The sequence below is a fragment of the Lates calcarifer genome, linkage group LG10 (assembly GCF_001640805.2).
Source record: "Lates calcarifer isolate ASB-BC8 linkage group LG10, TLL_Latcal_v3, whole genome shotgun sequence".
Classification (NCBI taxonomy): domain Eukaryota; kingdom Metazoa; phylum Chordata; class Actinopteri; family Centropomidae; genus Lates; species Lates calcarifer.
The window spans coordinates 8,429,233-8,456,398 of record NC_066842.1 but is presented as its reverse complement, the minus strand read 5'-3'; the positions used below and the strand labels follow the sequence as shown (position 1 = coordinate 8,456,398).

Genomic DNA, 27,166 nt, shown 5'->3' with positions numbered 1-27,166 from the left:
AGCTTTTACACAAGTGCTGAGTGTTTTTTCTCCACAGACAAAATGAACAGAGCAAGAAAAGCAAGTCCAGAGTGATGGTGGTCTTATGTAGTTGTAGACATTAACAGTCATTAACATTACAGCCTTTCAAGTTACTGACATTATTTTTTTCTGTAGGAACACTACTAGTTAAGGTGTGTATTGGCATGTAAAGGTCTTTTAATGGTGATTTTTCAGCCTGTTTAATAAGGTACATCATAGCTCACCACACTGTTGTATCTCAGGTTTAAATTTTTTCCAATCATTTCATGCAGTTGACTTGTATTCATTTCTGAACTGAACAAAATCAGTTGAAACTTGAATAACTTGTGTCATCCATCACTATGAACATCCAAGTCTGCATTATTTTTTGTCTAAGTCACATTATTCTTTCATATTAATGCAGTTTAAAGCCAGATCTGTTGTAAATGGAAACCAATGGCTGCCAGAAACATTCAGGAAATTCCAGAAATAAAAATATCAAACTCTATCTGCTGCCCCCATGTGGCCAAAAAATCAGCTAATGCAGGTTTATGAAGCTAAAACTTTCCAAATCTCTGGTAGTGCTCTTTAAGTACACTGGAGGTCGTCACTGTGAGGTAGTGCCTTAACTAACTATTATATTGAGTTTTCTAAGAGAGACAGCAGCTCAGTTTATTATCCTCCTGTTCTCATCTGTTTTGAAAAATAGCTAAAAATCCTCAGTGGAAGTGTCCTCACCAACCTGTCGTGTTCCTCTCTGAGAGACCATTTCCTGTTCGATTTTATCAGTCGTCTGACAGCTCTTGGCGCAGCACTCCAAACAGTACTGTGGTTTTATCTGGGCCTCAGCAGTCTGCGGCGAAATGAGCTTTATTGACTTTGTCTTTTCCAGTTCTGTCAGCAAAAGATGCATAGGTAGACAATAGTGATGGTTATTCCCTGATTATGTGCCCCCTTGAAGAGTTGTATACTCATATAAGAAATGCGCTTTCTTCTTTAAGACGCAGGACTACTTTAACTTTAGCTCAAAATATACTCGTTATGCAACCCTTTGCCTCGTGCCACATCTGTAAAGTCAAGGTTTTAGAATCAGGATCATGAATACTCCAGTACTTAATTTGAATAGAATAAAGTAAATCTGTCAGGATGTGAATAGTTTCATGCCCTGCTGGTTGGTTCATCATCCTCAGAGCCCCACTTGAGTTTCCACCATCGTCCCACTGTGAGAGGGATGTGAGGGGTTGGCCCTGTATCACCGTAGCTCACAGGGATAATTATAGCACACACACACTCAGATGAATACAGGCACACATATACAGTATGCACACAACACACACATGCTGACCGACTGGAACTGAGCTGCTACACCTCATTAAATTGGGAAATGAATCCTGAATGAAGCCCTGGCTCCTTTCCAGATAAGAATCACCAGGCTTTTCAGGGATTCAACATAAAATTTATAATTAACACATTTATTCTCTTGCTGTCACAGGCTGTCTTTTCTTTTCTTTTCACCTGAGACTGTGCATTGCCAAGTTCAGGCTGTACTTTATTCATTTATTTATTTATTTAACAAATAATTGTTCTCTTGGCATTAATAACTTTTTATATCAGCAAAATTGGATTGGAGCTGAGAAATTATTACAGTACAATACTTTACTCATCATCGTGAATGGATAAGTGACACCTGATCATAATTTCTAGCATAGCAGGTTGAAGATAAACATTGAAGGCAAGAGTCTGATGGAGGTTTTCTGCTCAGAATGGGTCAGCACCCCTGCCTGCAGCCTGCAAATGAGCTTAATGAAATTGCCCCCTCCTTCCCTGGATCTTTTTTTTTTTTATGTCAAATCCCAAGATGGAGCTGCCTGATGGTGTACACAGCAGTGTGATTGGGTGCCCTAGGCTAATAATACAGGCCATCCCTTGAGAGGTGTAGTGGAAGCTCGGAGCAGCAGACATTGGCCTCAGTCTCCTCCCATGCTACCAGACGCCAGCTCTGGGGCTGGTACCGAATCATGACTCGAGGGCAGCAATAACAAATACATTGGTTCCCCAAGGAGGATCAGGCCAGGGTCTAGCCTATATGCCGTCTAGCCTGTGGTCTCAGACACAGCTTCCACCTTCCTCATCTGCAGCCTTGACCCACCCCCACACCCAAAGGCAGGAGAGCGATACACGTATAGCTCCACCTTTAATGGGATTGATTTGATTCTCTCATACACTAACCGGCATTAATATCCCAAATTTGATAGTGTGGTTTTGTGATAATGCAGCAAATTAGTCTGCCTAAGCTCTAAATTAAGCTGTGACATTTTAATACTGTGCCAGCGGATGCCTTGGGTAAGACAGGCAGGAGAGCAAGATAAAAACAGGTCAGGCTGCAGTTGTTAAAAGACAGAAAACGACTCCTCCCTAAGTTCTGTTTCCTCATCCTTTTTATCCATCATTTGCAAGCTGTGCTCGCATTCATATAAAAATAATGAATTATGCTGATCATTTCATGGTGATGGCGCAGAATTATGCAGATTGAAATTCAATTGAGCAAAGTCATTTTAACTGAGTATTCATTATTATTATCTGAAGCTTGGATTACATTCTGGTTTTGATGACCCTGACAGTGATTATTTTTAACATTCATCATTTTGTTGTTATGCCTTTTTAGCTTTGTCTAAAAAAAAAAAAAATTGCTTCTGGTTGGATGAAGGTGTGATATGGCAACACTGAGCTGCCTGGCAACAAGAGAAGAATCTGTAACCTGGTATGTTTAATACAACCATTTCTGTTTTGGTTTCCTGTCTATTCACCACGCAACACTAGAGTTGTGATGGAGGCGTAATTAGGTTACACTGTGTAACAAATAAATCCTCACTTAATGAACAATTAATCAATGGCCAATTAGCCTTTTACCAGTTTGTTCGAACCTGTTCAAACAAGTCACCCCGCTTGAACCTAAACACCCTGTTTGAACTTTTACCATCTGTCCCCACTGAACGGAGTCTGCTAAGATGTCAGAGATGTAAGATCTGCCCAGTCACGCATGATGTTTCCATCTCATGAAAGGATGATGGTTCAGTGTCTGAAATCTGACCTCATTGCTGCTGGATCAGTCAGTCAGTCAGTCAGTCAGTCAGATAAAGCTGAGAGTGAAATGGAAAGTGAAGTGAGAGTCCGCTTGTCTTGTCCCTTGGCTTGTCATCTGCTGGCTGATGTGATCGATATGGCAGAGAAGCCTAATGGCATCATGGCCACGGCAGTGATTAGCTGAGCAAAATGAGCCCATGTGGGCCGTGTCGGTCCCTATTGGAGTGCACTAGATCAAAAAGATAGCTTCCAGCAAACTGCACTGCATGGCAACTAACATCGATCTGTGGCCAGAGCTACAGTATATGTGTCCGTCTCGCTCATTCTCTCTTTCTCTCTCTCTCCCTCTCTCAGCAGCTGATGAACACAAAATAGAACAAACTCCATATTATGATTGATAGCCTCAGTAACTGGATGTGCTATTCAACCCAGTAATCTCTGCTTCTGTTTCTATCCTCTTATCTCTGACTCTCTTTCTCTCTCTTTCTTTCTCTCCCCTGTAGTTGTGAGTGTGCACGTGTCCTCAGACAGTGTGACCGAGAGGGGAGGCGGGGCGTCGCTGTATTTTGGGGGCAGACCTTCACGTCACACACCGATGATGGAGAGGAGGAGGATGGATGCAGCACTCCTGGTGCTGTTAATGGGACACCTCGCCACGGCGCTGGAGGTCCCACTAGACCGTAAGCCAACAGAACACATGGCACACAGCACATTCTTTTTGTCTTTAAGCAAGTAATTGATTAGTTGAAAGGCAGAAAATTGAATTCTCAAATGTTTCTTTCACATATGACAAACTCAGTATGTTTGGGTTTTAGTGTTAGTTTGACAGTTGGGTTCTCAGAAATTAATGTAGTGTATGTCAATCTTTTTATCTAACCCTTGGCAAGAGGGAAATTTGCCAAAATGTAGAACTCTTCCTTTCATCTGTTTATATAGGAAATACCCAGATTAATTTGCAGTGAATGTAATTGCTGCAGGCCTGGTTTTATCAAAATGAGAATTTGGTTGATAAAATTTTGGCTTTAATTTCTTAACATGCATTTTTCCCCTTTTTATCTCCCCTCAAGTAGCTTTTTGGTTTTTTGACAGTATCGCATTCAGGGCTGCAAATTATCTCAGAAACTAGTAAAAAATGCCCACTGGAATTTTCCAGAGCTTGAGATTATTTTTATCTGACCAGTCTAAAACCTTAAGATATTCAGTTTACTATCATATATGACTAACACACATCTGAGAAGCTGGAACTAGCAAATGTCTTGTTTCTTTGCTTTTTTTTTGCTGCTAGTTGCAGGTTAATTTTCTGTGGATTAGCTCTACATTTATTCTGTCGATGCTTATTCCATTTTTTTATTTTTATTTTTTTTTACAGTTCATATTATATTCTTGGAGGAAACTCTAAATGTTGCATTGGTTTTATAAAATAGTTAGACACAGTATTCGTCACTTTGACTGATGTGGTAAAGAAAAGAGTTTCCAGACTGACCTGCAGCCCTGCAGCCTGATGTTTCTGTGGTACTGTTTTACATCCTCTACAAATCGTTTGGAGCTGTTGTCCACTGGAGGCTGTCATTCCCCATCTGGGGAAGAGGCCTCATCCAAATCTTGTTCTGAAGCATAAATAATGCAGGACGATATTTTTCCCCACTAATGTCTGGTTCTCTTTACTGTCACAATTCTTCTTTCTTGTTTGCTGATTCTTTGGGAAAACACTAAAGTTCTGGAAGGATGTAAGTGTCAAACCAGTGTGAATTCACTGCAGAGGTTGTGCTAGCAGTGTTTTTTTTTTGTTATTGTGCACTAAGGGTTATATTTGATTTTTTTTTTTTTTTTTACTATATTTTTGTATTAGATTTTGACTGTTTTATGATGCTGAGTGTGATTTGGAGTGGACTTCATCATATTGCATGCATTGATCCCTTTGTTTCTTTGTTTGCTGTTTTCTATGTGTTTCTGCAGCAGTAGAGTGTTTTTTTTCATAGAGCAATTTTGCAAACAGCATGAGTTCTTAGATCATTTGTTTTGTCATAGTCCATTAGTTATCTCCCTGTCACTTGACAGGAATGCATTAAGCATCGGATCATTACAATAAAGTGAAATGTACCTGAGCGTTCTGCATGCTTTTTTGCTCCTGTACATGTTATGAGAGTTTTTTGAGTCTGTCAGCAAACCGCCGTCTGGCTTGAGTCAGTGTGGTAAGTCTGCATGTGATTGGTAATGACTGCTTGCGTGGTCAATACAGCAACAGAAAAAGGCTTAGTTATGCAGTAAAGGTCATGATTAAATATCGTCCTCTTTCTGATCGCTTTTAGTGCCGCAGCCACCGACCATAACTCACCAATCCCCCAAGGATTACATCATCGACCCACGTGAGAACATTATAATCCACTGTGAGGCGAAGGGGAAGCCTCATCCCAGGTAGGAATCTGTAAACTGTGATTTAGCATTCATGAAGTTGTCAGAGGAAGAAAAAAATATTCCAGGTGTGGATTCAACCATCACCTATCATATTTCCAGTTAAAAGCCTCAGCTGACAGCAGGTCTCCAGAAATTCAGTCTAAATTCTGATGGGTACAGTCCTGGTTTATTCAAATTTTGTAATAAATAAAGATAGTATTTGTATTCCTGCACATGCTTGCTTTGCCTGAGGCTTCAACACCTGATTAGTTTGCTGGCACCAACACTACCTGTGCACACGTTTTTAGGCAGCTCAGTGCCAAAATACATTTCTTAGCCCTTAACCCTCACTTTACCCTTATGTAACACTCTTTTGAAGAACTGAAACCTGGAAAATACAAAAGACTTTGTACCCCCAAAACCTTTAAAATGCTCTGTCAAAGTCCCTGAAAACTTGAATTTAAGTCTTAAGATTTGTTCTGTAACATTAAGTATTCATGACTGCATAAGCAGCAATCAAAGTTAAGTTGAAGGAATGGGACCTAGTAGAGGTATTATTTGTTAGGAGGTTAAAGCTAATGTGCTTCATTAGAACTGTGTGGATGTGGTTTGATCAGATTTGATTGGACTTGATTGGTGATTGACTAAAAAAGGATTATGGATCTGTTATCAAGAAATATTCCCTTATGACACTGGTTTGTTTGTTTGTTTGTTTGTTTTTTTGGCTCAGTTTTTCCTGGACGAGAAATGGGACCCACTTTGACATTGACCAGGACTCCAATGTAATCATGAGGCCCCACTCAGGGACCCTGGTGGTGGACATCAGCAGGGAGAAGGCTGAGCATTATGAGGGGGTGTACCAGTGCACGGCAAGAAACAAACATGGAACAGCTGTTTCCAACAACATAGTCGTACGACAGTCCAGTAAGTGCTGTGCAGTCTATCATAATATTTCTATTCATTTTTCTCTTCTTCCATTTCCTTAATACCATGCATATCTCACATCATATAAAATCAATTTCTTTTTCTTTTTCAAACAATTAAGTTGCATTTTTCATCTTAAGAGTACTCCTGCAAGGTAAAGGTGCATGTAGAAAGCAGCATGTTTTATTTCTCAGGATGTATGTAGCTGAACATCCCTCTGTATTTTTCCTCTAACATATTGTCATTCAGTTAGGTATCATCCCCCTTACCTTGCCTCATCACCTCTGTCATCATGTCAGCACCAGTCCATTAGCAACCCATACCTCACGTCAAATTATGAGACTCCTCATCCGCTGATGTGTGTTTCCTCTTCCAACCACTCCAGGGTCCCCCCTGTGGTCAAAGGAGAAAATCAAGCCAATCGTTGTTCAGGAGGGTGTGTCCTTGGTGCTTCCGTGTCGTCCCCCTGCCGGTCTGCCCCCTCCCATTATATTCTGGATGGACAATAGTGAGTATTTCAGTCATGGGGAATTTTTTCAGCTTTCGTAGCAAACTTGAAATTCACTGTAATAAATGACCCAACCCAAGCAAGTTTCAACAGTCAGTTAAGTGATTTTCCTGTTGTACAGAGGTGAATGGCAACCAATGGCTGCCTTTAACAATAGAAACGGTACATCCGACTGTTTAAACAAGGCAGCACATAACAAATTTAACAACTACATATTTAAATTTCCTGTACACTTCAGACTTTCAGAGGCTGCCTCAGAGCAGCAGGGTGTCCCAGTCCCTGAACGGAGACCTTTACTTCTCTAATGTGCTCCGAGAGGATTCCAGGAATGACTACATCTGCTACGCCCGCTTCCCACACACACAAACCATCCAGCAGAAACAACCCATCACTGTCAAGGTCCTCAACCGTAAGTCTGACTCTGTGTGTGAGGAGACGAGCACACAGAAATCCACTGAAAGTGTAATGAGCTAGCATGACTGAGACGAATAGAGTGACAAGTGTTTGTGTGTCTGTGTGTGTTCAATTACAGTAGTATGTGCAAGCATGACTGCGTAGGAGGGAAACAGCATTTCCTATCTCTAATCCCAACCTCCTAGACGCCAGTGGTCGTCGTCCCACTGAAAAGACATATTGTCAGAGCTCTCATGGCACCCTGCAGTATCTGCCAAGCAGGCGTTCATTTATTTCTTCTCTGAGACGTTCTGTATATGCAGTCTGCACCAACCACAAAGACTGCTCTCATTCAGTCTAGCATTTGTAGTTGACATGACGGCAGACTGCTCCCACTAGATTCTTATGATGATCCTTCCTAAGCTCTTGACTTTTAAATCATCTCAAGTTTTGTTCTGTCAGTTTTGATTTCACGTTAATTTGTCAAAGCATGTGTGTGTGTTTTTTCTGATGATTTCAACTTGTGGCGTGTGTGATTTTTCTGTTGTGTTACAGTGGATGCAATCAATGACACAATGGCAGCTTTTTACAATGACACTGATTTATTTAGTGGTGAGTTTTGGCACCCCCTAGTGTTTACTTCCCCAACCTAGTGCTCCAAACTCTGGCTCTTACCCACTAACACTAACCTCTTCATCCTGACAACCCCAAGGCTTTGTACAGTCACACCGATTTAGGTAGGGGGGGGATGTGGCACCCTCTAGTGTTTACCCCAACATAGAGCTCTGAACTGTGGCTGTTACCCACTAACACCTTCAAACCTTTAAACCCAAGAATCTAAGCCAGTTCTATATCCCTCCTTCACTCCCACTCTATCCAATCAAAACCCTGTTGATAACTATTCACTTCCTCCTGTAATCTGCTTAAATAAGCACTGCATGGTGATTTCAATATCAACTGAGCTTTTTGCTTAAGTCGGGCCACATCTGTATAATCTTGAAAATCAAAACACAGCTTTGAGAAAACAAACCAAGTGTCAATAGAAAATAAGTAATTAGGAAATTAAAATGAACACATTAAAAATGGAATTAACTGATGATTAACAATACATTTCATGAAGTGTAGATATGTTAAAATTCTCCTTTCTGTTTGCTTTGCCTCTGTCAAATGGCCAGCTGCAATCTTCATTTCCAAAATCACTCTTTCCCTGCTGCCCTGTCTAATTTTAGAGAACACCTAGTTGTTAATCTCTCTGTCACCAGCTATTTTCATCTCACTTCATTCAAAGATCTTCAGTTTGTCTCTGTCAATCCCAAACATCAGCTAGCCCAAAACATGCAAGCAGTTCAATTTTGATCAAATCACTCTCATGCCCGGGTGTTAATTTATCGTCACTGTCATCATCAACTCAGTAGCCGAAAACAGATCTGTATTCTCAAGTTTCGATTAAGTTCATTTTAGCTTTTGTTATAACCCCAGAGGGCAGTTAATTGGCAATAAACACCCACAGAAAGCAGGGCAATAAAACACAACATGGCAATAAAATTTACATGTAACCATAAAACATGAGAATTGTGGTCTGCAATGAAGTGGATTAGTGCCCGTGCATTGCAGACCCATTATAGAACAGAGGTTTCATTATACCACAGAGTAAAGCATGTTGTGAACTGATGCAGAGGAGATGGTAACAGTTTTCTTTGTCAATCTCTGTGTGTGACTATAGAAGACCCAATGGATGAGAGGAGGCCAACTTTCCTCATCCCATCTGGCTCCTCCAGCTCCAAGATGGTGTTGAGAGGACAGGTGCTGGAGATGGAGTGTATTGCAGGGGGACTGTAAGTGAAAGAGCTCTCCATTACTTGAGTCCTGGAAGCCTCCAGCACCCACCTGCTCAAGTGTCATCATCGCTCTTTGCTTTTCCCCTCCCCATCTTCCTCTTTGAATCCAGGCCCACTCCCGAAATCTCCTGGACCAAAGTCAGCGGAGATCTCCCAGCCAAGCGCACGTCCTTCCTGCACTACCAGAAGACGCTTCGTATTGTGAATGTGTCGGAGTCAGACGCAGGAGATTACCGCTGCACAGCCCGGAACCGGCTTGGCTCGGTGCATCACACCATCCGTGTCGCAGTCAAAGGTGAGTCAGTGGTGAAACGCACAGTATCTGGTCAGGCCAGACCTCCATGTGGCCGCACAGTCACCCCCTCTTTCTGTCACCTCATTTTCCCTTTCCCTCCATCTCATAATTGATTTATGCACAGATGCCAACAGGGCAGTGTGTTCAGTGATTAATTCTCCAGCCTTCTGTTCTATTTTCAGCTGCTCCGTATTGGATCAGTGGTCCTTCCAGGAACCTTGTCTTAGCTCCAGGAGAGAATGGTGTGCTGACCTGCAGGGCCAGTGGCACTCCAAAGCCCTCCATCACCTGGGCTATGAATGGCATCCCAATAGAGAGTGAGTGCAGCCTGTTCCTTTTGGCTAAAACTCACTCTGTTTTGAAAATAGACTTCCAGACTATATGATCTTTTTCATTTTTCATATAAGCTGAGCATGGTTAACTTTCATTATCTAAGACAGGATTTTATTATTGTACTGATATGAAAATGACTCTGTCACACACATATATATACACCGATCAGCCATAACATTATGACCACTGGTGGATGAAGTGCATTGATCATCTTGTTATAACACAATGTTCTCCTGAGGAACCTTTGGTCCTGACATTAATTTGGACATTACTTTGTCACGTACCACCCACCTAAATATTGTAACAAACCAAGCGCACACCTCTCCAATGGCAACAACACTCCCCAATGTCAGGGGCCTGACGTGTTGTTTTTATGTTTTGTTTTTGTATGAACACGACATAATGTGTTTTGTTATCTTTTAAGAGCAGTAAGCTAGCTACTTCTCCCTGTTTACAGAATTTATGCTAAGCTAAGATAACCAGCTACAGGTGGTAGCTTCATTGTAACATACAATAATGTCAACCAAAATTCACAAAGCCAGAAATATATCTTATAACTCCTTGTTATCTATGAATAGATTCACCTAATGATGTTAGTAGAAAAGTGGAGGACGACACCATCATCTTCACTGATGTACAGATTGGATCCAGCGCCGTCTATCAGTGTAATGTCTCCAATGACTATGGGTACCTCCTGTCCAACGCCTTTGTCAACGTCCTCTGTAAGTTCATTACATTAGATCCGTTTGTACTTGAATGCTGTTTTCCATTTACATTGATTTCTGGAGTGTAATAACATGTCAATAATTGCTGCTGCCTCACTGCAGCCGAGCCGCCCAGAGTGCTGACACCGGCCAACAAAGTCTACCAGGTCATCAAAAATCACCCGGCCCTGATAGACTGCGCTTCCTTCGGGTCACCCATCCCTAAAATTACATGGTGAGTTAATGAACTTTATACAGAGGAAAGCATGCTATTATATTTCTGCAGAAGCTCAAAGTGGTTTTTCTTTCAGGTTCAAAGACAGTCGGTCCAGCACCCTGGATGGAGAACCTTACATCAAGCATGACAACGGGACTTTAGAGATTCACATAGCACAGGCTGAACACAGCGGCAAATACACCTGCGTGGCCAGAAACATCCTTGGTATCTATGAGAATCACATCTACCTGGAGGTCAAAGGTGAGAATGTTTTTGTTAAAATAATAATAAGTCTTGGAGTGCATACAAATAACTAACACACTGTTAGTATTATTACAGACAAAAAAATCCCACTACAAGGTCCACTTAGCGGCTACTCTGGAGTTTATTGATTCTATCACTCATTCTTCAATCTTTCATTCTTCTTCTTCAATCAATGGCATCAACGACATCAATCTTCTCATCTAACTCTCAGCAAGAAAGTGAATACCCCAAACTGTCAAACTGTCTGCTAACTTTAAATAGGCCTTCGTCAGTATATTTAATATTTTAGAGACTATGTGATAAATTTTTGACTTTCCCTAACCTCCCTCCTCCCCTGCTTTCAGAGCCCACCCGAATACTGAAGCAGCCAGAGTACAAAGTGGTCCAGAGGGGTAAGTCTGTGGTGTTTGAGTGTAAGGTGAAACATGACCCCTCGCTTATCCCCACCATGACCTGGCTCAAAGACGATGGAGAGCTCCCTGATGATGAGAGGTGAGAGCTGTTGTTCACAATTGGAAATGTCTCACTTTTTAGACCATTAACTCTGTGTAACTCCCTTACCTTAAATGAATATATGTTGATATATGTTTGTTTCTCTTTTTTGTCATGCTTATTCTCAGTTTTACTGCCTGGCTGTAAGTTAAATACCTTTCGGATTACATACAATCTGAAGGTGCTAATCTGTCTGTATGAACTGCTTTGTTTACAGATTAATTGTGGACTCTGACAGCCTTACCATCAATGATGTGACAGAGAATGATGCGGGCGTATACACCTGCATCATGAACACCACTTTGGACCATGATTCAGCCAGCGCTGAGCTCACTGTTGTCGGTATGCTGCTTTACAGGAGCTATATTTCACTGACTCATAAAACAAACTCACAAATTATTAAAGCGTAACCTCGCTCCACCCCAGGTCTTCTCAGAAAAGTGAATCTGTCCAATAACTTGCACAACAGATTGCCTTTCAGCCCTTCAAGGTTAATTGCCCGAGAGTTTACTTAAGAGGGTTGGAGTGGATTTATTCAGATATCCTGTCAGCAGCATGAATATTTAATTGTTGCCTTCTTAGCGAGCCAGATAATCTTCTTTGTTTTCTTATGGCTGACTGACCACTAAACTCCCTATTTCACTCCTGCCCTCCTACCTGGCAGAGGCCACACCAACACCAGCTGTTGCCTACGGTAAACCTGCAGCACACACGAGTACCCAGATGTGCTCTGCTGACATGGGCTTGTGACGTTCGTTTCTGTTAAGTGAAGCATGTTGTGGCCTGAAGATGCTGCTTGTTTTGACAGTTACTGAGCATTTTCAGTTTTGTCTTTTATTTTTGATTCACCAGCACTGATTTTTTTGTCTCCTTTCATAACTTTTTGTAATTAACTGTATGTTTTTACATTTTTGTAAGTTTGTAAGTTTGAATGCATTAAGCCACTGATGCAAAAATCAAACATTTAGGCACAGGGGAAGCAATTTCCTCTCACACTTCAATGACAATTTGTAAAGCAAACATCTCTCCATTTCACCACTTGGGATCTTTTCAAATGCACCATTTCCTCATCACTCATTTATTCAACGCATGCATTTCACTTTATCAGTGCAATTCCAAAAACACGAGCATCAATTTATCTTCTCTAGTGAGCCTGAGACTCAATTTCATGCAGAGTGATTATGGAAGATGCTCAAGTTGAGCATCAGTCGTTTCATATGCATGATGCAGTGTCTGCATGTGTATCACAGGATGAAAACATTGTCAAATAGAACATGTAAAGAAATGGAGGAGTAACTGAAAGGTGTGCTTGGTTGTACAAACATACTTAGCATTTATCATTTTTATAGTATCATGCAAACAAATGAATATAACCAGATATCCTGTTTTGTTTTTGCTTCATTTTGTGGTGGCATGAACCCTTCATATGCTGTAACTATAATATGAAGTCAGTGTGAATGTCATTCCAGTAAAAAATGATGTGTTAATGTTGCTCCCTGTGATGCATCTCCCTCAGAGAAACCTGACCCCCCAACTGACCTAGAGCTGACGGACAAGAAAAAGAGGAGTGTTCAGCTCACTTGGACCCCTGGGGATGAACATAACAGTCCTATTAAGAGTATGTCTTAAGTGTTTGTGTATATGTGTGTGTGCAGGAGCTGCTTTATATGGCCGTTTTTCTCTTTGGCTCTTATGTGTATGTCCTCTGACAGTAAGCCTACTCTAAAAACTTGAGGTCTGGCATTTGAAAGAAGTCGACATTTAGGAGACAGGGAGGGTCTTAATGAATATGCTTTTGAGCTGCATTTTGAAAATTAAGGATCCAGTGTTACTGTCCAAAGAGTAAAAATCAGGATATCTTTGCCTCCACTGTTTCAATTTTGACCATTTTCTCATCATTATATATGAGTACCCCTTTAATTCATTACATGACTCCTAAGCATAGAGTAGAGATATGTGAACAAAATCAGAATGATCTAAAAAGAAACTTGAGTCTCCATAGTTATAATCACTCAATACTGTAGTCTGCAAAAGTAACTGAAATATTTTTTTAAAAAACCCCAACAAAATCTGTCTTTAAGAGAAAAATAATACTTACACCTGCAGGCATGAAGGGAGACTATAGAAAGTTTGTCATTTCAGTTCAGTGGTTGCTATGGATTTTAATGGTGAGAAGTTTTAACAGCAAGTCTCAAACCACTTGTGCAGCATGTGCTATTTCTTCACGGTTAGTGCTGTCAGCATGTAGCATCATTTCACCATCTCACAGCTCTGCTGGAAGTAGCGTATTTAGACATATTCTGGCAAAACTTTTTGTTTTTTGAGATACAGTATCCAAATACACCTTGAGGGCATTCATTCCAGTTTTGCGAATCTACTGTCAAACCGGGTAGAAAGTGTTCAGTTATGTACAGTGCTTGTCTTTTTTTATTTTTCACAGAATTTCTGATCCAGTATGAAGACTCGCTGCACAACCGAGGTCACTGGCATAATCTCACAGAGGTTCCTGGAACCAAGACGACAGCTCACCTCAAACTATCCCCCTATGTCCACTACACCTTCAGAGTTTTGGCCCTCAATGCCATGGGTTTCAGCCGTCCCAGCTTCCCCTCTAAAGTGTACAAGACAGAAGCTGCAGGTAGAGCCTCAGCTGATTTTCTATGTAGTGCCTCATTTGGAGTTCCACCTCTAAATTAATGCTAAAATACATAAGTAATTAGTGAATCAGCTGATATTTTCTAAATACACATGATTCCATCTTGACAAAGCTGTAAGTAAACGAATAAAAGTAAGGTCGCATAGACATCAGTTTTTGTTGAATGCCTTATTTCAGAGGCAAATCAGCATGTTGATTTGAGCCTTGGGGGGGAAAGGCTTTCCTCTGGATAATGTTTCATTTTGTCTTTGTTAATATATTTTTCAGCTCCAGACGAGAACCCAACAGGTGTACAGGGATTTGGAACAGAACATGACAATCTTGTAATCTCATGGAAGGTAATAAAGCTGTATAAGGCTATCCATTTTAACCCTAAGGCATTTACTGTTGTCCAGGGACTACAATGAAATTTATTAGCTTTCCCTTGTTCTTGTTCTTTTCAAAATTTCTATCTTTTCTCTCTTATTATCAGGCACTAAAATCATATTTTATAAAGTATAAAATCATTTACTTTAATTTAACACACTCCTCTGCAGCCATTGTCAGGCCTCCAATCTAATGGTCCAGGGCTTCATTATCGAGTGATGTGGAGGCAGAAGGCAGTGGACAGTGAATGGACCACAGTGACTGTGGCCAACAACTCCAAGTTTGTTGTGTCTGGAACGCCCACATTTGTTCCATATGAGATAAAAGTTCAGGCTGTGAACGACCATGGGGCTGGACCTGACCCTGCTATTGCCATCGGCTACTCAGGAGAGGACTGTGAGTTAGACCGACTGTGTACAAGAGCCTGGGGTGATGCATTTGGCTGGGTAACCTATAACATTTACTCAGTATGTTTGCTTTTATATTTAGCTGTTGTTGCATTCCTCTGCTTTTGTACAGTTCCAGTAGCAGCTCCAGAAAATGTCCAGGCTGTAGTGCTGAACAGCACTTTGGCAGAGGTGCACTGGGATCCTGTGCCTCATAGATTAGTCCGGGGACATCTCAAAGGATATAAGGTGCAGTATAAATAGACAACATGCAGTGAAGCATGTACACCAATCCCACCAACCATAACACAGACAAGCACAGACACCCTCACTGTTAACTGTATACAAACTGTATGTTGCAGGTGACCTACTGGAGAAAGAACAACATCCACAAACACAACCCCTATCATACAGAGAAGCTGTTCCTGGTCTTCAGTGGAAACCACAGCCACGGCATGCTACCTGGTCTGCACCCCTTCACTCTCTACTCCGTCAATGTCAGAGTTTTTAATGGTAAAGGAGATGGTCCTGTGAGCTCCGACCAGCACTTTGAGACACCTGAGGGAGGTAAGAGAAGGAATGTACACTCTTTATGTTTGTTAAAGAACTGGACTTTATAACATTTTCGTTTTAGTCAGAGTTTATCCACTGTCTCATCTGGAGCACATGGAACCCACAGCATTGTATTTCAGGCACAATCGGTAACCCAAAGGCAAACAAAGATGCCTCTGTACCAAGAGTGAAACACAATACTCAAAAGAAAAAAACTGGTTGTGGAACAGGCATCTGTACTAAATGTCACATTATGAAATATTAACAAATACAAAGTGATTTTCCATCTTCAGCTCAAACCCTCTGTTTGATGGTGAAAATCATCTGATGGTCAGTTATTGATAAATTAAGGATCCCCTCAAGAAATGTTTGAAGATGTAAAAAATACTCAGAATAATAATTTGTATCTGATATGGTTTTTAGACACACACGCGTGCGCACACACATGAATATACAAATATCTTTCATGTCAAACGTTTCATCTCCTACTTCACCTCACTCACTGTTTCCTCTGCACATACATTGTTATGTGAATGTCAACATCCAAGTGAGGGAACAATGAGTGAATTTGGCAATCTGCATAAAGTGAAACTCTAAAATCCTTGTCTCACATACTGTGTCTCTTCAATCTCCACAGTGCCAGGGGCTCCTACTTCCTTGGTGGTTACCAACTCAAACCAGGATTCTTTAACTCTTGAATGGAGTCCTCCTCATGATCACAATGGACGTATCACTGGCTACACCCTCAAATATCAGCCAGGTGAGGCTTTTAATGTCATTAAAACGAATCATACCACTGGGTTTCAGTGAGCTTTTATATACTTACTTAGCCAAGTGTTTAATGTCACCTTCCGTCATGTAGTTTGTAGTTTTGTTTGTCGTTCTTTTTCATGTCCCGTACTGCCATCCTGTTCAAAGTCAGATTATGAGTGAAGGAGTTAAGATAAAGAATTAGAATCATCAAACAAGTTATTTTGTAAATTAAGCAACACAAATTAACAAATCAACTTTTGTCACTCTCGCCTTCTATTCCTGAACCCTACACCTCCAAATGCTTTCATTTCCACCTTTCTCATCATTGACACTCCAACCCCATCTACAACCCCCCCAACCCTTCCTCCTCATACTTCTATGGAACTTACCTTTACTACTTCCAAACTTCCACCCCCTTCCATCCCATTATTCTTGTCACCCAACCTCCACCCTTGTAGTCAATAACTCCAATGAGCTGGGCCCAGTGGAGGAGCTGGCCCTGCTCGCCAATGAGACCTCAGTCACTTTGCCCAACCTCAAGTACAGCACACGCTACAAGTTTTATTTGAATGCGAAAACAGTCAGGGGAGCAGGCCCAGCCATTTCTCAGGAAACTGTCACCATCATGGATGAAGGTAAGTCTACAAATGCAGACAATTTAAAAGAAAATAATCTGATTCTTGATGTTTCTTCAGCTAGAAAGCTAGATGAATATTTAAACTGATTAATATCTTTCCTGTATAATTCAGGTAAGAGTATCCAACTTTGCATTAATTTACAGATCATGTTTGATTTACACTGAAGGCCATGCAAAATGAGAGCACATCAGACAACTCTTCAGCACACCATACTTTATTCAGTGTTTTCGACTCTCTTACCTTTGTCAGGATGCTTGATGGGTTAGAATGAAATATTTGATAATGGCTATTTATTTTTCTCTCGGAAATATTTGTATCGATTGTGAGTAAATATTGCATCTTGTGAAAAGTAATTAAAAAAGATGATGGTAAACCAGAAACAGCCTCAGATTCTACCCTAATGAAGGCAAGATAGTCAAAAACATAACCAAAAACATAAATAAAAAAAACATGGTGTTATGTAGAAGAGTTGTGCCTTGTATTCCTTGCTGTGTCAGAAATTGTTGGTTTACACTGACACTCTCCAAACAGTGAAATGCTGTTTATTGTAAAGCACGGTGCAGAAACAGACCAAAACAAAAAACATTTAATCGACAAATGATTTTTTAAAAGCAAAAACCTCAACATTTTGCTGATTCCAATTTCTCAGATGTAAAGATTTGTTCCTTGTTCTTGTTGTTATGTGACTCGTGTATGTAAAATGTTCAGTGTACAGTATAATGCACATTATTCCATAGCATTTTTATTTTATTTTTAATACTTTCCATAGCATGCTCTATATTGGTTCTTCATCTATGTCCATATTGAGTGGAACATGAGTGTGATCCAGTTGCATTGCTATAAAAGGTGACCCATGCTGTTATGAAACCTCAGACTGATCATCTTACATTAAATTCACCCTTACATTACACAGCATGACCACCTAAATGTCTCACTGTTACATACAGTGTCACAGGTGGTGGTGGGGTTGTGGGGGTCATCTTATAATGACTCCTGTCCTGTTGTTTTTCTGTCCTGTTTCTCTTTACAAGTTCCGATATCACAGCTTGACGTAGATGTGGGCCAAGGTACCAGTGGTATCTAGACTGATGCATGTTTTGCAGATACAGCCATAGTTTCAAAACCCCACCGCGAGCATGCACTCCTTGCATGATTTGAGCAATTTCCCCAGGCCTCTTTTAAATTCTGCTGCCCAACAAAATGCTCCACTGAGTTCAAAGCTGGGGAAAGTTCAAAGCCACATAGATAAAGATGCTATGTGACGTGTACCTTTTTAATGTCATGTGATAAAACTACACAAGTCTTTTCAAAGCCCTCGGCTGCTTTTTTTTTTTTTTAAGTGCCTTTGGCGACTTTGACCCCTTCTCACTTCTTCCATGGTCACTGCTGGTGATGCTTCCTGCTGTAGGCAAGGCTTTGCTTGGCATGCCAATGAAATATGTGCAGTGTGTATAACGACTTCAGCGTCTGTGGTGTCTCTGCCTGTGCTTTGTGTCTCTGTGTATGTCTTGTGTGTGGTGCGGTCTTTACACCTCTCCATGTTGTTTACAGGAAACCAAACCTCTCATCCCATTGCACGGCCTCCTCCACAACATCCAACCCAAAAGGGTACAGATACTGCTGTGATTGTAGTACACTGCATGCCTGATTTACATGATCAGCTTTGTGCATTTTTTTGTCGGTTTAGTGTCCCGTTTTATAATTGCTATTGTGTAAGGCTCTAGATTCAGTTATGCTAATAGTATTTAATGGGACTATAATTAAATCAAAGCATGTAATTGCCAGTTATTGGATTGTCCTTTGACCAACAGGCCGACCTTTGATGGTTGTCTTTTTTTCTTGTGTGCTCAGCACGGCCTGCGAGTCCTTTCGGGAACCTTAGCTCCTCGGTTGGAGAGCACGGGGCCCTGATCAGTTGGGAGTACTGGGGCTCAGGGAAAACCATTTATGTAGAATACATAGTAAAAAACAGTAAGCAAAGCAACACATCGTTATTTGTGTCAGTTCTACACATAGGTGACAAGAGACCCCTACTTCACTATTGGCTTGTGCAGGTGAATAGAAATATTGGCAGTCACGTTGACTCTGGCTTCTGCCAACGTGGACCCAGATGTGATAAACAAGGCTGTCTGTGATTGGATTGCTAATTACTCAGAGCTGTTGTTGACTAGAGTCGCGTTCATTTCCCGTGATAATCTCGCTGGAACGTCTGTAGACAAACGTTATGAAAAGCAGCACAAACATTCTTGTTATGCCAATTGATTTTGACTGAAGTGCTCACTATTGTTTTTATCCACCTGCAGTGAGGATGAAAAGCACTATGTTGTTGTAGTATGGCTCTCTCACACCTACTGTTTAATGAATTTAGTTAGGGAATATCATGATCATAGATCCCAGCATTTTAGAAAATGTCGTTCTCAACCTTGTGATCATCACCGAAACACATTTCATAGTTAGCTTGTCACCAACATGTACAGTGGCTCTGAGAGCTCAACGCACTGCCACTTACGAGAACACATTAATTGGCGAATTAAGCCAATTTGAAAACACGCGTGCAGCATTCAGAAAACAAGGAGTCTACAGCCATGTTAGCTGCTCTGTGAGGCTGTACTGAAAGCACTGTGGTACTTTCAGGTAAATGATAATGTTAGCATGCTAACACATTCACAGTGACTATCTTGCTGCCGTTTAGCAGGTATAATGTTCACCCTGTTTGCCTTAGCATGCTAACATTTGCTAATAAGCACAAAGTACAGCTGAAGTTGAGTGGACTGTCATTAGTCTTAGTATTGGCCAAATTGAGATTTTGACCTGATGGTGGCGCTAGACTGAAAGTCAGAAGATGTCTAAAGTTATTATTTCAGCATTAGGTGGACATGAATGTGTGTACCAAAATTCATGGTAATCCTTCAAAAAGGTGTCTACACATTTCTTTAAAAATCACCTCATGGTGGTGCCAGAGGAAATTTAAGAGGATTACGTAAGGCACTAGGAATCATCCTCTGGGCAAAATTTCATGGCAGTCCATCCAGTAGATTTTAAGATATTTCAGTCTGGACCAAAGTGGTTGACAGACAGACTGATATTTATATTTCTAAAGCCATGCTGTGTGGCATGGCTAAAAATTCTGCAAACTGAGAAAACAACCAACACTGCACAGAACACAAGGGAAAGTAGTGTTCGTCACTTTTTATCATCTCCTAGAAACTCCTGTTGTTTTGTAACTAATTTCCATTGGATCCTTTTAGCCCTGTAGTATTTCTGTGCGTGGTTGAGTTTCTGTAATTTTCTCATTTTGCAGTGTTTTTTCTCTTAGTGCTACACATGTGCTGTCAAGTTGCTTGTCTAGTTATGTGTGTTTTTCTCAGAGCTTTCAGGGTCTCTGTAATAAATAATTCAAAGACTAAATTAACTATTTAACTGTCTAATATAGAAAACATCGCCTGTAGTGTAATCCCATGCCCATAGATGTTTTTTCAACCATTTAGTTCTCATGTTGTCATGACCTCCATTGCCCATTTGAAGTTGTGTCCGCTCCCTCAAACGTACCTCTCTTCGTGAACGTCCCTCCTGCAGGTGAAGGTGAAGAGGAGTGGCAGAAAGAGCCTGTGAACGGCTCTCAGAACGTTACGCTGAAGGGCTTAAAGGGGGGCCTCTCCTATAGGGTGCGTTTGGTGGCCAAAGGTCACCACGACCAGCCGCTCCACCACTCTGAGGAGCTGTTGGTCACGGTACCAGGTGAGGCAGTTCCTGGGCGGTCGCCTCCACCTCGGCCTGGCCTGGCCTTGCACTGTGTCGTGTGTAGAGTGTGTAGTACTTCGTGCCATTGAGTAATTATAAGCCAGTCAAGCATGGGTTTAACAGATGTGTTGTGGTCACTCTGTATGTGAGGCATGTGCTGTAGTGGTATAGAGACAGCATATAGCAGCGTGCATGATCGTATGGTTCAATTCCAGTATAACTAAGTCAGTCCTGTAGACTTGGTGATTAGAAAAGTGGATATTATTCTAATATAGAAGTTGATTATATGTTTAGTGTTATAATATCCAACCTAATATCACCCAGTGAACCTATCTCTATGTGTGTGTTTGTGTGTAATTGTGATTATATGTGTTTGTGTGTCAATGACTGTCTTTGTGTGCACTTGTGAGACAAAGATTTCATACATTTAGTACTAATGTGGTTTCAATATCTTCAAGTCACCATTAGCTTAATTTAGGAGATTTCTAACTCATCTAACATGAAAGTTTATTTTTTTGTAACAATAAGCAATCATGATCCACTCATGAGCTGGAATCCCTAACTAATAGGTGCCAAGAGAATGCTTAAACATATTTATTATTACACTCGTTAAATGTTTGTTTTGACACATGATTGTGGATAATTGTTGCTATCTTTCCTTCCCAATGGAGAAAAGATAGTCCAGCCATAAATTCTAAGTGTTCCTCTCCTCCACTGGCCAGCTGTGGCGAGCAGACAGGTGGACATTGCCACTCAGGGATGGTTCATAGGCCTCATGTGTGCCATCGCTCTGCTCATCCTGATCCTCCTGATTATCTGTTTCATCCAGAGGAATAAGGGAGGGAAATACCCTGGTGAGTAGTTGCTTACCGTCATGGACACACTCATATATAAACCCACACTTAAATTCTTTATTTTCTAACATTCACTTATATTTAATAGGGTTTTTAAGATTAGATTTTCACCTGTTTTGTTTTTTAACAGAAAGCACATTCATCAGATAAAGATTCAAAAACAAATTAGTGCACCATTCTACATAATATGCAATGTTACACACACCCTCATGTTACTCTGCTCCATAAGTTGGTTTGTCTAACTTGCCTCCTCTTTTCTCACCAGTCAAAGAGAAGGAGGACGCACACACAGACCCAGAGTTCCAGCCCATGAAAGAAGACGACTGCACTTTTGTGGAATACAGGTGAGAGAAAGTGCTGTGGCCTCTGGAGTCCCCAGAGCCCATTTTACCCATCAACCCCTGCCCCGTCCCTGCTTTGTGCCCAGGTCTGCTCTCTCTGGCTGGGCTGGAGCTCTGCACCCTCTCCCTCCTCTCAACCTTTACAGCTGACCAATAAATGACCCAGGATCACCACTAACAGAATTCAGAACAAGAAGTCATTGTCCCCTCAACCATTTGAACTTCTACCACCATGAAGCACAAGATTTTTTTTTTTCCTGGGTTTTGGGACGTTCTGGATGCGACTTGTGTTGGACTTAAATGTATTGTATGTGCTTGATATGACATTGTGGTGTCATTTGATAGGATTCTTCAGGTTCAAGGGATTTAGGGGCTTGGGTGTTTTAAAACTTTAAATAAGACAGTCAGGAAAAAAATAAGCTAAATTTATTTGCAACACATCCTAAAATGACCCTAGGCATCCAATCCCATCACAACTAATAAGCTACTCATAATACATTGTGTGTACAGTATATATAGTATTAACACTTTGCCTAGTGTATTGCTACTTACATACACGACCCTGACAGGATTGAGAATCACGGAAACTATCATTCCTGCTAACTTACAGCAGTTATCCAGCTATGCTTGTTAGCATCCTCTTTCTAGGCTGCTTCTCCAATCGCACGCTAAATAAAGAAATATGAGGCACTTTACTTCTGTATAGCTAGCATTTTTGAATATTGTTTTTTATAAGTCGATTTATAAGATGTCTTGCTTTTATATTTTATATTCCTTTTTGTATTATGTATACATAAATCTATTCTATGGATTTTTTTGCTGTGATAAATACATATCGATAAATATATAATATGTGATATGCATGGTGTGAAGATCTAATATATGAAAATATGCTCTAGGCAATAATGTATTGAATGGAATTATTGTTCATATATAGATATACAATATATAGATGCATATTGATCTACTATGAAATTATCAGCATGTTTGAGGGAAGCAGTCACTGCTGAGTTTATAAGAGTTAGTAAATGCTGTTTATAACAGGCCAGTCTTTGATAGTAATATTATTTAAAGGATAAAACTGGTGATATTCTATATTTTATTATAGTCAAAAAATTCCATGAAAAGACCAAAACTGACAATGTATAAGTCCAGTATATTTTATATTTATATTATATATTTACTCTCAATATATTTCAACCTCAGTTTCAAGGCCACATTCTTGCTGAAGACTAAGCTAAATAAGTTCCTGCTGGGCACTGCAGTTTTTGGTAACATAAAGAGTAAATTGTATATTGGTTGGGAACTATTTTCAGCAGCAGATTTGTCACACTTGTGAGTATTCACAGCAGTAGGACAGTGTATGAAGGATTGACTATAAATAAACTGCAGCATCCATAACAACGGAACATGTCACCCAGTGCTACAATGTGGCTCATTCATGTGTTATTAATAGTCTCTGAACAATAATGGAGCTCTATGGGACAGAGGAATGAGATATATCAGGCTTTGGACATGCAGTCAACACTTGTTATTTTTATTAATTCACTCTTTGTTTTTGTCTTTTTATGGGATTTGCTGACAACAAGAAAAATGTAGAATATCACAAGACTCATCCTTTAAAATTGATAGTTTGGGAAGATAAAAAGAGGGGCACTGCAAGGAAATTTCTTCAACGGACATCAAACAACGCAGTAGACAATAAATCACAAGGCAAAGTGTACAAATATTATAGTGCCTTTGTGAGAGTATAATTTACATCCATGCTGTTTCATTAGGCTCAGCTGGCACCTTACAGTATGTCAATAAAGGCATAACATGACTCAACTGAGCTGTTGTTGTTTGACTGCAGGAGAGCATACTGTAAGTTCAGACATGTACATGTATATGGCATATGTGCCTGTCAAAGTGCCACACTCACATAAAACCTTTTAAAAGTGTGTGCATAGTGCAGTCATGTCAAGGAGCGACTGTTGTGTTGTGTGGGATCTCAGCTGGATCTCCTCATCTGAATCCAGGGGTGTAGGTCTCAGTTAAGGTAAGGGTGATGATGGTGTGTGGAGGGGAGAGGTTTGGGGGGTGGGGAGGGTCGTCGTTTTGTAAGTCTAGCATGTGAGCAGGGTCAGTGGACAGTCAAGTCACTGTGGAGAAAAATGCTCGCTGTACACACATCCCAGGTTTTCACGGCTGCCATCAAGTTTAATATTTGGTCATAAAGCCTTCATCATGTACAGTGCATAGAGAAATCTTTTAAGTTATTAATCTGCAGCTTTACTGTGCTAGTTTTCCTTTCTGAAAATGCTTTTACATTCTGATTATTATCTATTATATTTCATTTTACGAACATTTCAGCATTATGATGGCTTTGTGATCTTATCTCATTGATGTTCAACTCATGGATGTGGGATGTTCTCACCTATCTGATATCCAAAGAAAACTTTCTTTGCAGATTTTTCATGCATTTTGCCAATTTGTGATTATTATCATGCTTGCTTTGGGGGATGTTTGGCTGAATCCTTGCTTTCCAAGTTTTACTCATATCATTGCCTTGGATTTTTTCAGTTTTCTCATCACAACCTCTGTCTTGGGGGCAAAGTGCTTTTGTCAAACAATGCATTTACCACCTCATGTTTTGGTTTCGGGGGGAATTTGAACAGGGTATGATTGCTTGAGTTTTATTCCCCTGTTGCCTGATGGAAACCAACTAATCATTCATAGCTACCATTTTTTAGATATGGAGCAAGCCAAATTCAAATTAGCTTCTCCTGCGGTGGGCAGAAATGTTCACTCTTATGAATATTAATGAAAGCTGCTGAGTTTAGTTGGAAAAAGTAAAGTAAGTCAACTTATTTTAAATATGGGGAAAAAAAAAACTTTACCATTACCTACCAAATTTACAGTAGGTCGTGGTAAAAGAAACCATTGGCTGCTCAATGCTCCATCTAAAAAAGTGATCACTAATCTCATTGTGGCATCTGTCACATCATCTCACCTGTAACACCTGCATGTTATTTTCTCCTTCAGTGACAATGAAGACCATAAACCATTAAAAGGGAGCCGCACACCGTCTAATGGGACAGTTAAGAGAGAAGACAGTGACGACAGTTTAGTTGACTACGGGGAAGGAGGAGACGGACAGTTCAACGAGGATGGCTCGTTTATCGGCCAGTATAGCGGAAAGAGTGCCAGCAGGGACACTGCTGAGGGCCACGAGAGCTCAGAGGCCCCATCTCCCATTACTGCCATGAACTCCTTGAACTCATTTGTGTAGCCAGTCAGTCCTTGCAGACCACTACGAGGTGCTGCACTGACTGCTCAATCCCCACACCTCTCTTAGAGGGCTGTCCCAACAACGCATGGCTTTATGATCACATGTCCACATGAAATACAGACAACGCATCAGAGACATTTATTTTCACTTGGAAATCTTCGTGGAGAGGCTTGGAAACTGATAGCTCATTATATAGGAAGTAGCTCAAACAGTCATATGATTTTAACAGTGCATGAAATACCTGATATTACCTAAATCCATATATAAATTAACAGTTTGACATTAACAAGTGTTGCATTCTTGCTGTACCAGGAATCTCTTACAGACTATGCAGTGCTCATCTGAACTATATTTGTTTTTGTTATATTATCTACTATGTTCAAATAGTAATCAGCATCAACAGTGAATGAATATTACTCAATGTATTTTTTCCAACACAGAAGCTTGTACAGGAATCTGTATTTAATAATGTAATTAATTCATGTAATTCCATCATGCATTTACAGTGCACAAAGCAGTTCATGTACAGTGTGTATATATATAAATATAAAGTGAACTATCTGTAAAGTGAATATTGGGAGCAGTGCACACAGCATGCTTGAGATTGCTGCATTGATACATCTTCATCTGTCATCACTCTGTCAAATTATATATCTGCACCTATGAACGCAGAAGCTGAAGTGCTGCATGGCATGTCAAACGACCTTTGCCCTGCATGTGACCTCCTCTTATTGAGCTTGATCTGAAGGCCGGTGGGAAACGCTGATGGTGTGACAGCTTGTCTCTGTCCCTGCAGTGCTCCTTCAGCAGGTAGTGCCTTTTCTTTAAAAAAAAAACAAAAACAAAAAAAACAGTTCAGTTCTGAAGTCTCTTTCTGGGGTTCAGTGACTGGAACAGAGACAGTAGTAGGACTGCAGAAGTCGCATCCAAGGATGGATAAGATAAGCTTGAGAAGAGGGCCCTGTGGAGGGAGGAATAATTCATACACTCTTGTCATCTTTTTTTTTAAAGACTCCTCCCAATGCCTAGAGACACTGGACTGGCTTTGATACCTCCAAGAAGCTTAAACGTACCCACATTGGATCAGACTAAAACATTAAATTCTGCAATCATTATGTACAGTACCTGATTGTATTCCTGCAGTGTATGAATGTATGGATAACTGTGAGTGTATAGGTGTGTGTGTGTGTGTGTGCAGATACATTTCATTATTCAATCCCAATTAGGAAAAAATGTTCACTTGTACTAACTACACTTGAGGGCCTTTGGATGGGATCAAGATTTCTTTTCTCTTAACTTGCATCAAGTTTTTTTTTTTTTTTAAAGATATGTAGAATATTTGTTGAATTTGTAAATACCTTCATTGATTGTACAGGGATAAGCAGCTCATAAGGCAGCCTAAGAGGCAGTATTGTGCATGATATGGTTTAACTTGTTGATAGGACTGTATTAAATATAGACTACTTGTAGAGGATATCTATATTCTTTTTTTCTTGCTGTGCCCAGTGTACATTGTATTGTAACTAACTGGACAGAAAAGTGCATATAAATTTGAGTTCGTTTTCCGATTTGCTTGTCAGCAAGTTATAAAACTTTGGTATTGTACAACAACCATTAGGGTATAGCTACCATGTTAATGGATGCACAGAATGATATTCTGATTTGTATTGGTTCTACGCAGTATCAGTATACTGCCAAAATGATGCTCTTTTCTGACAGTATTGGAAATGGTTTTGTATTTAAGAAACAGATTTGTACTAACAGATACTTTCTTTGTCTCTATTTAAGTTTATCCTTTTAGTGCAAGTATGAAATTCAAGCTCCTGGAAATATAATGAATGAATAAATAAATATCTGCTTTAATTTCAGTATTCAGACTCTTCTGTCATTTCCTGCTGAGTGATGCTCTGAGTGGCGTTAGATTCAATGACTCATACTCAGGCATGCTTAGTGTTTTATAATGTAACCACAAATCATTTATTGTTTAACAAAAATATATATAGTAAAAGTAATCATTCTAGGTAATTACCTCCTATGACTGACATATCATTATAGAGTGTAGTGTAGCACATTATTTAGTGGTTTAGTCCAGTGGTTCCCAACCTGGGGCTCAGAGACTTTCTGAAAGTTGACAAGATAAATCTGGGGAGTCTTGAGATGAT

At 40.3% G+C, this 27,166-nt stretch overlaps 1 protein-coding gene across 12 annotated transcripts in view; it reads left to right on the top strand.

The window, feature by feature from the left end:
• Nucleotides 1–26,867, top strand: part of LOC108888543 (neuronal cell adhesion molecule) — a 73,165-nt gene extending 46,298 nt beyond the window's left edge. Inside the window, exons 3-32 of one of the 12 annotated variants that reach the window (XM_018684567.2) lie at nucleotides 3,588–3,764; nucleotides 5,394–5,499; nucleotides 6,209–6,402; nucleotides 6,788–6,910; nucleotides 7,149–7,319; nucleotides 7,859–7,915; nucleotides 9,027–9,138; nucleotides 9,252–9,436; nucleotides 9,619–9,753; nucleotides 10,348–10,491; nucleotides 10,597–10,708; nucleotides 10,785–10,951; nucleotides 11,299–11,446; nucleotides 11,664–11,788; nucleotides 12,111–12,140; nucleotides 12,963–13,064; nucleotides 13,887–14,084; nucleotides 14,370–14,440; nucleotides 14,639–14,864; nucleotides 14,988–15,103; nucleotides 15,217–15,421; nucleotides 16,044–16,166; nucleotides 16,618–16,794; nucleotides 17,829–17,864; nucleotides 18,349–18,405; nucleotides 18,649–18,768; nucleotides 20,374–20,535; nucleotides 21,261–21,392; nucleotides 21,658–21,736; nucleotides 24,758–26,867. In XM_018684567.2, coding sequence (XP_018540083.1) covers nucleotides 3,680–3,764; nucleotides 5,394–5,499; nucleotides 6,209–6,402; nucleotides 6,788–6,910; nucleotides 7,149–7,319; nucleotides 7,859–7,915; nucleotides 9,027–9,138; nucleotides 9,252–9,436; nucleotides 9,619–9,753; nucleotides 10,348–10,491; nucleotides 10,597–10,708; nucleotides 10,785–10,951; nucleotides 11,299–11,446; nucleotides 11,664–11,788; nucleotides 12,111–12,140; nucleotides 12,963–13,064; nucleotides 13,887–14,084; nucleotides 14,370–14,440; nucleotides 14,639–14,864; nucleotides 14,988–15,103; nucleotides 15,217–15,421; nucleotides 16,044–16,166; nucleotides 16,618–16,794; nucleotides 17,829–17,864; nucleotides 18,349–18,405; nucleotides 18,649–18,768; nucleotides 20,374–20,535; nucleotides 21,261–21,392; nucleotides 21,658–21,736; nucleotides 24,758–25,004 — 3,945 coding nt within the window. In that variant the 5' untranslated portion in view covers nucleotides 3,588–3,679 and the 3' untranslated portion in view covers nucleotides 25,005–26,867. Of the gene's footprint in view, nucleotides 1–3,587; nucleotides 3,765–4,765; nucleotides 4,812–5,393; nucleotides 5,500–6,208; nucleotides 6,403–6,787; nucleotides 6,911–7,148; nucleotides 7,320–7,858; nucleotides 7,916–9,026; nucleotides 9,139–9,251; nucleotides 9,437–9,618; nucleotides 9,754–10,347; nucleotides 10,492–10,596; nucleotides 10,709–10,784; nucleotides 10,952–11,298; nucleotides 11,447–11,663; nucleotides 11,789–12,110; nucleotides 12,141–12,962; nucleotides 13,065–13,886; nucleotides 14,085–14,369; nucleotides 14,441–14,638; nucleotides 14,865–14,987; nucleotides 15,104–15,216; nucleotides 15,422–16,043; nucleotides 16,167–16,617; nucleotides 16,795–17,828; nucleotides 17,865–18,348; nucleotides 18,406–18,648; nucleotides 18,769–20,373; nucleotides 20,536–21,260; nucleotides 21,393–21,657; nucleotides 21,737–24,757 lie in introns of those variants that run through there. The other 11 variants (XM_051073234.1, XM_051073228.1, XM_018684570.2 and 8 more) reach the window with 11 other exon arrangements.
• Nucleotides 26,868–27,166: the final 299 nt, after the last annotated feature.